Source organism: Danio rerio, chromosome 24 (genome assembly GCF_052040795.2).
Source record: "Danio rerio strain M-AB ecotype USA chromosome 24, GRCz13ab, whole genome shotgun sequence".
NCBI classification, from domain to species: Eukaryota; Metazoa; Chordata; class Actinopteri; order Cypriniformes; family Danionidae; genus Danio; species Danio rerio.
Genome location: NC_141044.1, coordinates 39,084,080 through 39,098,396, shown reverse-complemented (window position 1 = coordinate 39,098,396; position 14,317 = coordinate 39,084,080). Strand labels below are relative to the sequence as shown.

General features: G+C 36.2%; 1 protein-coding gene across 3 annotated transcripts in view; it reads left to right on the top strand.

Annotated features, from left to right (window-relative positions):
- Nucleotides 1-14,317, top strand: part of pak1ip1 (PAK1 interacting protein 1) — a 379,523-nt gene that overhangs the window by 359,621 nt on the left and 5,585 nt on the right. Inside the window, 9 exon segments of one of the 3 annotated variants that reach the window (NM_200945.2) lie at nt 386-626; nt 3,462-3,624; nt 3,745-3,865; nt 6,650-6,724; nt 6,844-6,896; nt 8,453-8,598; nt 9,422-9,519; nt 11,589-11,685; nt 13,083-13,212. In NM_200945.2, coding sequence (NP_957239.2) covers nt 528-626; nt 3,462-3,624; nt 3,745-3,865; nt 6,650-6,724; nt 6,844-6,896; nt 8,453-8,598; nt 9,422-9,519; nt 11,589-11,685; nt 13,083-13,212 — 982 coding nt within the window. In that variant the 5' untranslated portion in view covers nt 386-527. 3 annotated transcript variants of the gene reach the window in all.

The following is a 14,317-nucleotide window of genomic DNA, read 5'->3' as shown; positions in this document are numbered from 1 at the left end:
ACTATGTTATTTAGGCAAGCTTGGATAATTAAGCAAATTGAAAAAAGAAATATTTTAACAGGACTATTACATTTCATCGCAAAACATGTCAAATTAATAATAAAAAGGCTTTCATTACAGTCAAACTTAAAGAAATAAGACTTTCTCCAGAAGAAGACAAACTATTATAGGAACTACAATGAAATATCATTGTTTCTCTATTAAACAGAAATATTAACAATTTTGATTTTAATTAAACACAGGTTTCATCTTTGTCATGATGTCTTGTCTGTCTGAAGAGTTCGCTATTGTCATGACTTTTACGGAGACATGAACTTTTATCATGAATTAATCAACTTCCGGTGGGCGTTAAAGGGTAAAACCATTGGGTAAAACATGTCTGCCTGCACGTTGCTGTGAACATGTGAACCGTATTTTGCGTTCAGCAGACCGTAGTTTTTTATGACTTATTATAATCATCAGGTATAACCGATTCATAAATAGTTCATATTAATGAATGACAGCGCGTCATCGGTAACGTTAACTGTATGAGCGAGTGTTTTACAGTCATGGGGGATCATATCGAGTTAGTCGCTGGCTGCTATGAGCAGATCGTGTTTGGATATCGAGTGTGTCCTGCTGATGAGGTATTTATACTTTTCTAAACTTTTTTTAGTAGTTCATATATAGAATAATCTTAATATTTAGCCTTCTCTGTATTCGTGTCTTATACTTTGGCGTTTTTTTAAGTTCTGAGGCGCCAAATAGGGGTAATGTTGGTTTTATATTCGCACATTCAGACTTCCACCTTCTTAATATAAGTTTAGATATCATTATGTGCAAATTATACATAGGCAAATCATATTAGCATCCAATAATAACTATCATGTTATTTTTATTTAATTATTATTTTTTTATTTATTAACAATTCTTGAACAATAACAGAAAGGCATCAATACCTTTTAGAATTACACAAAAAAACTGAGATAACAATCAGATTACATACATTCACAATCTTTCCTTCCTCGTTAATAATACAACATAAATAAAATAACAAAAATTAGCAAAAAAAATGCTAAAGAAACTTAAGTAGCAGGGAAGTTAAAGTTCTCAAAATATGAAACCAAAATCATCTAATGAATATAAATGTCTTGCTTTTTGGCTTTTTTATTTCTCATAATGTCTTTAAATACATCACAAAATCTTCTACTAGTTTTGGGGGAATTAAAAAAATACATTTATTAATATTACATTTTAATAACAACGTCAAATTATTCGTTATAAAAATGACTATCAAAGTACAGCATTGTTCACAGTGAGGTAAGTAGTGCTAATGTTATTTTGGAGTCAAACATGAGATTTCAGACCAAATATTAAAAGTGTAGTTGATGTATAGGTATCAGTATCATGTTGTGCTTAAAAACTTATTTATTCTCGTTTTATTGCTTTATCAGCAACATTAACTACATTTCTGGCAAAATCTATACTATATAGCATGCAATTATATTGGTTTCTTAATTAACATTCATTGTACAAAGTTAAAAACACAAATAACAACAACACTGAACAGAGTCGCATACAATATTTTACTTTATTCATTTTTCTTTGGCTTAGTCCCTAATTCATCAGGGATCCAACATATGTCCAGCGGATGTCTTTCCAGCTTCAACCTAGTACTGGGAAGCACTCATTCACACTTGTACACTACAGCCAATTTAGTTGCTTCAATTCACCTACAGCGCATGTGTTTGGACTGTGGGGGAAACCCACGTCATCACGGGGAGAACTTGCAAACTCAACACATAAATGCCAACTGACCCAGTCGGGACTCGAACCAGCAGCCTTCATACTTTGAGGCGACAGACAGAGCTGATTATTTAGCCACCATGTCATCTTGTTTTACATTGATTAACGATGAACATTCAAACGTTTCTATTGAAGACCCCTTTTTAAACACTTCCCTTAAATGAAAATGTTCTCTCATATCATTTTATAATACACATTATATTAAAATGTGTTTTACTGTCAAAATATTTGTTCGCAAGTAACAAATGTTGTGCTCATGACAGTACTCTAATATAATAAAACAATATTAGCCTTTTAAATTTCTGCTTCACTGAATTATTCAACGCCAAAATTCAAATGTGTGAATTTCAAACCAACTTTACCTTAATAAGCTTTAGGATATACAGTTGAAGTCAGAATTATTTGCCCCCCTTTGACTTTTCTTCTTCTTTTTTTACATATTTCCCAAATTATGATAAACAGAGCAAGTAAATTTTCACAGTATGTCTGATAATATTTTTTCTTCTGGAAAAAGTCTAATTTGTTTTATTTCGGCAAGAAATACAAGCAGTTTTTAATTTTTTTAACACCATTTTAAGGTCAAAATTATTAGCCCCTTTAAGCTATATTTTTTTCCAGTAGTCTACAGAGCAAACCACTAATATACAATAACTTGCGTAAATACCCTAACCTGCCTAGTTAACCTAATTAACCTAGTTAACCCTTTAAATGTCACTTTAAGCTGTATAGAAGTGTCTTGAAAAATATCTAGTCAAATATTATTTACTGTCATCATGGCAAAGATAAAATAAATCAGTTATTAGAAATTAGTTATTAAAACTATTATGTTTAGAAATGTGTTGAACAAATATCTCCGTTAAACAGAAATTGGGGAAAAAAATAAAGAGGGGGCTAATATTTCTGACTTCAACTGTACATTAACATTTAGCAACATTTTTCCAAAGTGACTTAAAATAGAGGTGACATTCAGTGATTCAACAAGAAGAGGCAAGTTATGCAACAAGTGCTGATTTTACAAATTAACTTGTTGTGATCAAAGAATTAAGGGCTGAAGTAAACAGTGGGTAGTGTTTTTCTTTTATTTATGAGATCGAAGAGTTTCTACAGGTGGTTTGTCAAACCCACTCACCTGTGTGAGGCACACTTCGTAAATGCACGCTTCATAAATGCTTTTTTTATTAAAAATAGAGTGCCTCTCACAATATTTGCTTTTTGTTGTATGATATTTTGCAGAAAAATATATTGTGATGAATGATATTATTGTCAATTTAAGACCACTTTATGCCACTCATTATACAGTATAAAGCCAGAATGGCAATTTAATATCATCACAATCCAAGTACGCTCTTCAAGCCGTTCAGGGCTTTGTAGGAAGTCAATAAAATTTTTAAATCTGTACGATATTTAATAGGGAGCCAATGCAAGGATGAAAGAACTGGAGTAATATTATCAATATATTGATTATTGTGACAGGCTTATGGAGTGATTGTAAGAAAATCTCTTGTGCCAATGTACAAAACTGGTGCAAGTGAAAGATTGTTTTCTACAGGTGGTTTATCAAGCCCACTCACCTGTGCGAGGCACAGTTGTGCAGTTTTTTTTTTCAGAGGTGTAGAAGCTGTTATTATGGGGGTTTACTCCAATGCTGTTATTAAGGGTTTTTATGTGTATTTTAGGAGTGGACAATTGAGCCCACCTTCACCCATCATGCACACACAGCATCACTGAACGCAGTCTCATCCAGTAATCAGTTCATCGCCACTGGAAGCAAAGATGAAACCATTCAGCTCTATGATATGTGCAAGAAAACTGAGCATGGGGCTTTGCTGCACCATGATGGTGAGGAGATTTTATGTAAATTATGGTGAAAAAAAAAATCTAATTTGGTTTCCATTTGTGGTCTGCATCGACATTTATACTACTTTATTTAATTTATATTTGTTTCAACTTTCTCGGCAGGTACCATCTCTTGTCTGGAGTTCTATGGGACGTCCCATTTGCTCAGCGGAGGACAAGATGGTCTTATCTGTGTGTGGAGCACCAAAAAATGGGAATGTTTGAAAACCATCCGAGCTCACAAGTAAATAATTTAAATACAAAGCCATATACAGTTATTCAAATGTTGGGTTATTATTTATGCATTTATGGTTGTTGTTATGATTAAAGAAAAATTTGAGGAAATTAAAGGGATCGTTTACCCACAATTAAAAAATTTGCTTACAAATGACTCCTTAAGTGGTTTAAGAGTTGTTTTTTCTTCTGACGTTTTGAAGAATGCTAGTAACCATTGACATCCATAAGAAAAGCACAGGTTTGATATATATTTGCAGTGGTAGCCGGATTGAAACACCTTTAACCCACAGCACATACATATAGTTAACTATATGCAACAAACTAAACATAATTAAAATTTTAACACTTTTTGTTTTATACTATCTGTTTTAAAATTTTTCTTTCCAGTGAGTTAAAGGGCACCTAGATTACCCCTTTTTTCAGATTTAATATAAGTGTTTTGCGTCTCCAGAATGTGTCTGTAAAGTTTCAGCTCAAAACACCCATCAGATTTTACATTATACCTTTTACAAGATTCTATTTTATACATTTTTGCACCAGGGGGCTGTATTGTCGTACTGCGCCTTTAAGGCGAGTCCTCCCTGCCTACCGTTTCTACAGGCCTTAAGGCTGATTTATACTTCTGCGTCAAACGCCGGCGTATGCTACGGCGCTGACGCATAGCCCTTCGCCGTGGCCGGCGAATCTGTTATTTTAATGTACAAAATAAACCTGATTTAACGTCCACAAACCGGGATTGAAGCGTCTTTTATAATTGTTTTGAAATGTGTCTATGCTGACGAAGTAAAGATGAAGTAAATCGCTGTACTTCATTACACACATGCACTGTTTTAAAACAGTTTAAACATGTGAAACTCACTCATGATCACATTTGATGATGATCCTAGCAAACTGAACAGACCTTTTATTCCCAGTTGCTTTGCGCACGTCTGGTCTTGTTGATATGATTATACACGTGACTACCGGGACATGTCAATGCGCGCAGCTGTCAATCAATTCAGTGGGTGTGGGGGACCGCACTCCTACGTAAAGTTGCGGTCGGTCTGAAAACCGTTCCAATTGGTCCACCGTTTTTATGTTTTTAAATTAAAAAAAATGGACTGGGTGTGTTTATATCACTCCAATAGGATGGTCTTTACACTATATCTACACGTATGTCTGTCCAAACAGCTTGAAAAGTAGATTTTTCACCATAGGTGCCCTTTTAAGTTAAAAAAATGAAAAGAATTTATTAACTTCAGTTTAGTAGTTAAAAAAATGAAGAAATCCACTATTTCTCTTTTATGCTAGTCAGGAGCCATGTGCACCCACTAACAGGTAAATCTGCTTCTCTCCAAATTCAGGTTGCTTTATTGCCGTGACATTTTGTACAGTATTGCCCAAGCATTTTAGATGTATAATGTATGTAATATTGATATCATCAAATTAATAAAATGCACAGAAAAAAGGAATAAAAACAGACAATATCTCAAAAAATTATAATAATTTGCCTTATTAAAAAAATCTACAAATTATAATAATTACCAGAAAAATAATTATTATAACTTGTAGATTATTTCAATAAGACAAATGAGTTGATAACCCATTTCTAATGGTGTATACACATTCTGCAGCCACTTTAGGTGTAATTTCGTCCACTCCGAGTAGTTTTTCTTAGTCGGTAGTATAAAGAATTCATTATTTAATGTCTTTCTTGCTCTCTTGCATAACCAAATATCGGACATTTGAGTAGATTTAGAAACCCCGGCCAGACGCCAAAAAGGTGCGGGTCTCTGTGGGTCTGCAGATCACATGAGACTCTGTGTGCGTTGACAGTGCACACACTGAACGAGCAGTGAAATGGGTATGCTCATGGATGTTTGTTTATATTGAGCGGATGTTAAAAAATATTGTAAAAGGATGATAATAATAGTAAAAGAAAAAATGTGTGACTAAATATACTTGGAAGGCTGTTGTATATTATTAATAATATTAAGTTACCTCTAAATTTACCAGCTTCAACTAGTTCTTTGTGCAATAGATGTAATTGTGCTGAAGGCGGAATGTTCTGGACTTGCCTCAACTTAGAGCATTTCTAGAGGTTAATATTTGACACGTTATCTGTGATTCTTCAGCACAAGCTAGATCCAGATCCACAGGTGGCACTGTTTGGGGTTACTTCAGAGGATATACAGCTGCCTTCTTCAAAGAGTAAAATCATTGCTTTTTCGACTTTTTTGGCACGTAGGGCTATTTTGCTCAATTGGAAGGATTCTCATCCACTCATGCTCAGTGGATTAGAGAAATTAAGTCTTGTCTTTATTTAGAAAAAAATCAGGTTTTATTTAGAGGGTCGAGGGGAAATTTTTTAAGGGCTGGCAACCTTTTATTGATTTTGTGGAAAATCTCAAATAAATTGATTTTGCTGTACATATGATGTGAATGGTTATATGTTAGTAAAATTTATTGATTAAATGTTTTTTTATTTTTATTTTTTTATTTATTATTTTTTATTATTAACACTTTTTTATTTGTTTTTTTTTTTTACTTATTGTTGTTATTATTATTATTATTATTAAAATAATTTCTTTGTATTTGTATTTAAACCTACTTGTACAATTGTATATTTGTTAATTTTTGGCTAATGTAAGCGATATTCCGCTGTTGGATTGGTATGGGTTTGGGGTTTGTATTGTTGTTTTCTCCCATTTGAAAAACTGAAAATCGATAAAATAATATCTAAACAAAATTTACCAGCTCCAAACGTTTATTTATTCAGTCGAAAAAAAATGACATGTGTTTTATATCTTAGGGGTCAAGTTACTTCTCTGTCTGTACACCCTTCTGGAAAGCTTGCACTCTCTGTCGGAACAGACAAAACTTTGAGGTAATGCTCATGTTTTTACATTAAATACTTTCCTTGTGCTTTGATTGGTGATGGATATCACTGCACTTTGTTTTCATTGGCCTGATAATTTTTTGTGATTTTTATAAATTTTATTGCAGAACATGGAATCTTATCGAAGGACGTTCAGCTTTCATCAAGAATATTAAACAGAGTAAGCAGAAACACAATATTTTGTAATAATCCATGGAGAAAGTAAAATGTCTCATATTAATTAGAACATTGTATAATATAAAAGTACACAACCTGACAAAAGTCTTGTCTCTTTTCCAAGTTTTAGGAAGAAATAATAACTTGACTTCTAGTTGATCATTTGGTATCAGAAGTGGCTCATATGGAAGGCAAAGGCCTCTAGATTACGCTTATTTGACCACAATAAAATATGATCATATCTTGACTTTTAATGATTTAATTAGGACAGTAAGGTCTGACTTTGTCAGACAAAAGTCTCATCACTTAACAGAAATAATGTCCAGTATAAAATATAAAGTCCTGCTGCACTTGAAACAGAATGAATATTGTGCATGACTCCATCATGAGCTTGGAGGACTGCATCCATACATCTCTGCACTGACTCAAATCACTCATTAATAAAGTCATCTGGAATGGCAAAGAAAGCGTTCCTGCAGGACTCCCAGAGTTCATCAAGAGTCTTTGGATTCATCTTCAATGCCTCCTTCTTCATCTTAACCCTAACATTCTCAATAATTTTCATATCTGGTGACTGGGTTGGCCAATCCTAGAGCACCTTGACCTTCTTTGCTTTGAGGAACTTTGATGTGAAGGCTGAAGTATTCAATTCATGTTTATTTATAGAGCTCTTTTTATAATGTAGATCGCGTCAAAGCAGCTTAACATAGTTCTAGTAAAGTCCAGATTTCAGAGTTGAAGTTCAGTTTAGTTTAGTGTGGTTTAAATTTTACTGCTGAAAGTTGAAACTTAAGTCAGCGAAGATCAATGCGGGGACTCGTTTGTCAGTGTGGTCTTTCAGGGATCAGTGTCATGCACTCTATTCCTCCATGACGACCACAGCATCAGCTCGGGATGTGGCCTTGTCCAGGATTATGGATACCTTGGGATCATATCTTTACATGTCTTGGATCACATCAATGGCACTGCATAGACTGTAGGGACCTCAGGATCAGTATCCCCAGGTGGAAAAGAGAATAAAGAAAATAATTAGCGTAGCTGCTGTTCATAGTGTATTTAAACGAGAACTGCAGTGTTATAAATGAAAATAGCACTTATAGAAACTAACTTTAAAATCAAATGAGAGTTTCTAAAACAAGTATGAGAAGAAGGAGCGCTATCCTGCTGGAGAATTTGCCCTCTCCTGTGGTTTGTAATGTAATGGGCAGGAAAAATGTCTTGATACCTCAGGCTGTCGATTATGCCATCCACTCTGCACATCTCTCGCACACCACAATACTCAATGTAACCCCAAACCATGATTTTTCCATCAACAAACTTGACTGATTTCTGTGAGAATCTTGGGTCCATGTTGGTTCCAGTAGGTCTTCTGCATTATTTGTGATGATTGGGATGCAGTTCAACACGATTCATCAGAAAAATCGACCTTTTGCCACTTTTCCAAGTGATCAACTTGAAGTCAAGTTATTATTTGTTGCTCTTACAGCTGGGATAGACGACAAGACTTTTGTCAGGTAGTGTATAAAAGAAAATCATCCAGTGTGTATTAATGCATTGTAGATGCAGAGATCGTCTTGTGGTCACCAGATGGAGACAAATACGCAGTGGTTGTGAATGATAAAGTGGACATTTACACTTTGGATTCTGCCACCATTATTGGAACCATTGCATTCACCAAAAGGATTTCATGTCTGAAGTTTCTGAAGGTGAACACTAATAGTGTCTAAACTGTTACAAGAAAACCTTTAGTTAAAGGGTTTAAATTAAAACATATGTTAGTTTACTCACCCACAGGTCATTTAAGGTGGTGATTTTTATTTATTTTTTACTTCATTAGAACATTAATGAAAATTTTGAGCTGAATCTGTGGTCCTTAGTGATTTATATAATGGCAGTGAATGGTTACCGGTTTTTTAAAATAAAAATAAACTCATACAAACATGTCCAAATCAATAGCCATGGTTTCAGATGACACACTGAGGTCTTGTGAAGCGAAACGATCGGTCCATGTAAGAAACTGAACATTATTTACTGCGTTATTAGCTTTAATCCACAGCCTGGTCACACAGCTCTTGGAAAGCATGTGAATGTAGTTCGATGTAGTCTAGATTCTTTTGAAGATGGAAAATATAAAGTTCAATTTCTTACACGGACCGATCGTTTCACTTCACAACATCTCAGTGTGTCATCAGGAGCTGTGGCTATTGATTTGGACTTGTTTGTGTGCGTTTTATTTATATTCTAAAGTCCTTTCACCGTTGACAGCCATTATATGGTTCGCTATGAACCATAAAATCTTTAATGTTCTACTGAAGAAAAAGAAGTCTGAAACATCTTGCTTGACGTGGGTGAGTAAATTAACAGTTAATTAAATATTCATTTTTGGGTGATCCATCACTTTAATATTAACTAATGCGTTTACATCTTGACTTTCCTGACTATTCCTGTCAGATTTTCCTCTTTGCCTTTATTTTATCAGTGAATTCCTTGGTCTAATTCCAGTGTCTGTTGTTGATTTTTCTCCTCAAGAACTCACTTCTGGCTGTTGGAGGAGACGACGAGAGTGTTCGCATTTATGATGTGACTTCACAAAAGTGTGTCTGTGAGTTTAAAGCACATGAAAACAGGTGAGACCAGCAGCGTTTACGCTTTCATTACATCCAGGGACCTGTTCCATAAACCAAGCTTAGAGAAAAAGTCAGGCTTATTTAGGTAAGTCAGGTTTATTAATGGCGAATTCGGTTTCATAAATCAAACTTACGATAGTTCAAACTCAGTTACTCTGGCAACTTATGCTGGGAAACTGGCCTGGTCCGGTGCAGGTTAACTCTCAGGCTAAGCCGTCAGTTCAAGCTTAATCATATTTATGTTATGTTATATTATATAGTTATTGCTAAAAACAAACTACAACATTTCAACTAAATTTAATATATTTTTTAATCTTTTTTTTTTTTTTCTGTTTATTGAAATTTTATTTAATATTTTCCCCCAACATATTATTTTGGGTGTACTAATTTTTTAACTGTGATCAAAGTTAATTATTGGTTTGATTAGTTCCAAATTTTGCTCATATATATATAAATATATATATATATATATATATATATATATATATATATATATATATATATATATATATATATATATATATAAAATTTAATAAAGAAAATAATATTAAGAAAGCACTGTGTGATATAAAGAAGTAGGCTACACTTCTTAAAGAATGACTTTAAAGCATCAAACCCTGAGTGGAATAATCGGGAGATGTATCCGGGCCAAGCTGTTGCCTCACTTTAATATAAAGATATTCTCCCGCAGGCTGCAGGAAACGCGTGTCAAAGGGAAAGCAGCAAATTGCAGCGGTTTTAGGGGCAATTTATAAGTCCCGCCGCTCTTTGTTGCCATTATTTTAATCTTAATGTGCTGACGTTAAGCACATATTGAATGTTACCGGGAGCCTGCAACGCATTAAAACTTTTCCTTGCAGGAAACAATTGGCGATAAAGCCTGGTTTATACTTCTGCGTCAAGTGACCGGCGTAACCCACAGCACATGCAACGCGCGTGGCTGTGCATTTATACTTCTGCGCGCTGTCTCTGTTGGTCTGCATTAACACTTCCGAAACGCTAGTTGTCAGTGAGGTGTAAATGTTCCTCTGTGTCGAGTTTCTTCGCTGCTGTTTTGCTTTTCCTGAACACTTCCGGGATGTACAAGTGGCTTAAACTCGCTCATTTTGAGGCAGGAACCGGCGGACGTGCAACAACTTTAACTATGAGGTAAACACAGAACAAAACTTTCCATCCGGAGCTCCTTCACGGGACTCCACACTTGTAAACAATCACTCCATCAGGCTTGCACCATTCACTCGGCTCTCGGCCCCGCCCAGACTCGTCAGTACATTGTGCATCTTCAGTACAGACGTGTAGTTACATTTTTTGAAAGGTGTACGTCAGCAATGCCTACGGCCACGGCGAAGGGCTATGCGTCAGCGCCATAGCATACGCCGGCGTTTGACGCAGAAGTATAAATCAGCCTTAAGCGTGTGTTCTCTCTTCATCAGGTGAGAAAATATGTGACAATTATTTAATGTAACTTAAATAGGCCTAAATAATGGCCTATATTTTAAAATCTACAATTTCCTGTCAGCCTTCTCTCTTGCTTTGTTGCGAGCCGTACTGTAGTTTTTAATTATTACGTTTAAATTTTGTTTTAACTCAATCAAAGGCGGCTCACTCGCTGTGAACAGCTGTGTCTCAATTCAGTGCTCGTTCATTTCTCGTAGTTGCCATGGTAGCACACAACATATTCGATGCATCTATGCTCGACCTCAGGGTTTCGCGACTGTATTAATTTAACTGAACTTAAATAGTTAGATCAAATGATCTTCAACTTGCTGTTATGCAACCAATTTAAGCGTGGACGTTTAGTTCGGCCTACTGAAGTCAGGTTTTTGCCTTGAATCCCCGCTTTATGACGTTTATGACACAGCCCCCTGGACACAAGGAGTCCCATAATAATCACATGTACAGTTCGCATAAGAACAGTAGCTGCTCTTTTTGTTGTTTGACACATTTGACAATCAGATTAAATTATTTTTGTAGCTACCTCTGGAAGGAGTCAAAGGTGGATAAACTCTAAACATCTCAGACCATATAATTCTAGGTTTTGTTTGAATTATTTAATGTTTTTTTTCCAGAGTAAAAGCCATCGAGAGCTTCATGAAGGATGATTTTTGTGTCCTTGTAACGGCATCAAATGATGGATTCATTAAGTTGTGGAAACTCAATCTTGAGGTATGTTGTTCTCTTTTGCTAAATGCTATAAAGCTAACAACAGTGATTATATGTGCGCATTAATGCAAGATAATCTTAAGTTAAATGAAGTATTCTGCAGATTTAAATGTAAACAAAAAAAAGCTCTCCAAAGTATTATAAATTCTAATTGGCTGACAGTATTTTTAGTATTCATCAATCTTCATCTCAACTGGAGAACAATTAATTAATTAAAATTTATATCGTTTCTCTTTCTCAAAAATAAATAGAAAATTTATTAAAAGGCACCTATGGTGAGAAATCTACTTTTCAAGCTGTTTGGACAGATATATGTGTAAATATAGTGTATAGACCGTCAAATTGGGGTGATTTAAAGGGTCACGAAACACCAAAACACATTTTTTGAGCTGTTGACAGTCGTATATGTGTCCCACACTGCTAAAAACACTATTAGGACACCTATATTTCACTAAAAAGTGTAAATTGGTTGTTTTTGCGTTATTTCAAGCAAATTCGTACTTCCGGTTTGAAACTAATTTTTGAAGCTGCGTCACGATAATAGCGTGTATTCCAGACTCTGAAAGTCACTCCCACACCATGCCTTTTTTTTTTCTACGACACTCCCCCCTAAACAGAGCTGGACACGCCCACTTTTCTGACTTTTTCCAAAGTAGAGGTGTGAAAACACCCTGCTGAAATGAGGGGGTTTCATGGCCCTTTAAACACACCCAGTCCTTTTCTTTCCAAGTTTAACAACATAAAAACCAATTGGATCGGTTTTCAGACGGACCGCAACTTGACATTGGAGTGCGGTTCCCCCCGCCCACCAATATTGATTGACAGCTGCACATTAACATGTCTCCTTAGTAACGCATAAAATCATATCAACAAGACAGGATGTGCGCAAAGCAACCGGGAATAAAAGGTCTGCTCAGTTTGTTCAGTCTGTTTCATCGTTGCAACTCCACAACAAATGCATCAAATACTCATTGCTTAAGTTCTTACTGTAGTATTTCTCCCGAACGTTACATGAGATCTTCTTTCAGTGGCAGCCGAGGGCGGTGATTGAGGCATGCTGTCAGGCACGTGGGAACGGTGGGTGGGGAGGACTACCCTTAATGGCGCAGTACAAAAAAACAGCAACAAGCTTTTACCAGCTATAAAACAGAAACTTCAGCTATAATAAATACTCTGATGGGTGTTTTGAGCTGAAACTTTACAGACACATTCTGAAGACGCAAAAGACTCATCTTAAATCTGGAAAAAGGGGTAACCTAGGTGGCCTTTAAGACTTTAAAGATATCGCAATAGTTATATGTAATAAAAAGCAACAAATATGATGCACAATCCCTTTATTTTAAGCATAAATGTGGTTTTATTTCGAGTGACTAACTTTATACTCCCTTTTCCTGTTACAGTCTATAGAGTCTCCTACATTGCTTGGCCAGCTGAACACCACTGCCAGACTCACCTGCTTGTGTGTTTGGATGCCCGGTGAAACCAAAGAAACAACAGCAGAACAACCTGCCCAGGCCACAACCTCTGAAGGTTTGCTCACATAATTATTCAGTATGTGTGAATATAGACTTAGAACTATATCACAATATTTTCAGAAATTCAACAGGGTACTGGAAATATTCCTCAGAATCTTTGCTCCATATTGACATGATAGCATCACGCAGTTGCTGCAGATTTGTCGGCTGCACATCGATGATTCGAATCTCTCATTCCACCACATCCCTAAGGTGCTCTATTGGATTGAGATATGGTGACTGTGGAAGCCATTTGAGTACAGTAAACTCATTGTCATGTTCAAGAAACCAGTCTGAGATCATTCGCGCTTTGACTTGGCGCGTTATCCTGCTGAAAGTATCAGAAGATGGGTACACTGTGGTCATAAAGGGATGGACATGGTCAGAAACAATACTCAGGTAGGCTGTGGTGTTGACATGATGCTCAATTGGTGCTAATAGACCCAAAGTGTGCCAAGAAAATATCCCCCACACCATTACACCACCACCACCAGCCTGAACCGCTGATACAAGGCAGGATGGATCCATGCTTTCATGTTGTTGATGCTAAATTCTGACCCGACCATCTGAATGTCGCTGCAGAAATCAAGACTCATCAGACCAGGCGACATTTCTCCAGTCTTCTATTGTCCAGTTTTGGTGAGCTTGTGTGAATTGTAGCCTCAGTTTCCTGTTATTAGCTGCAGGAGTGGCACCTGGTGTGGTCTTCTGCTGCTGGAGCCCATCTGCCTCAAGGTTAGACGTGTTGTGTGTTCAAAGATGCTCTTCTGCAGACCTCGGTTGTAACGAGTGCTTATTTGAGTTACTGTTGCCTTGTATCAGCTGGAGCCAATCTGGCCATTCTCCTCTGACCTCTGGCATCAACAAGGCATTTGTGCCCACAGAACTGCCGCTCGCTGGATATTTTATTTTTTTCAGGTCATTCTCTGTAAACCCTAGAGATGGTTGTGCGAGAAAATCCCAGTAGAACAACAGTTTCTGAAATACTCAGACCAGACCGTCTGGCACCAACAACCATGCCAAGTTCAAAGTCACTTTAATCACCTTTCTTCCCCATTCTGATGCTCAGTTCTGCAGCAGATCATCTTGACCATGCCTACATGCATTGAGTTGCTGCCATG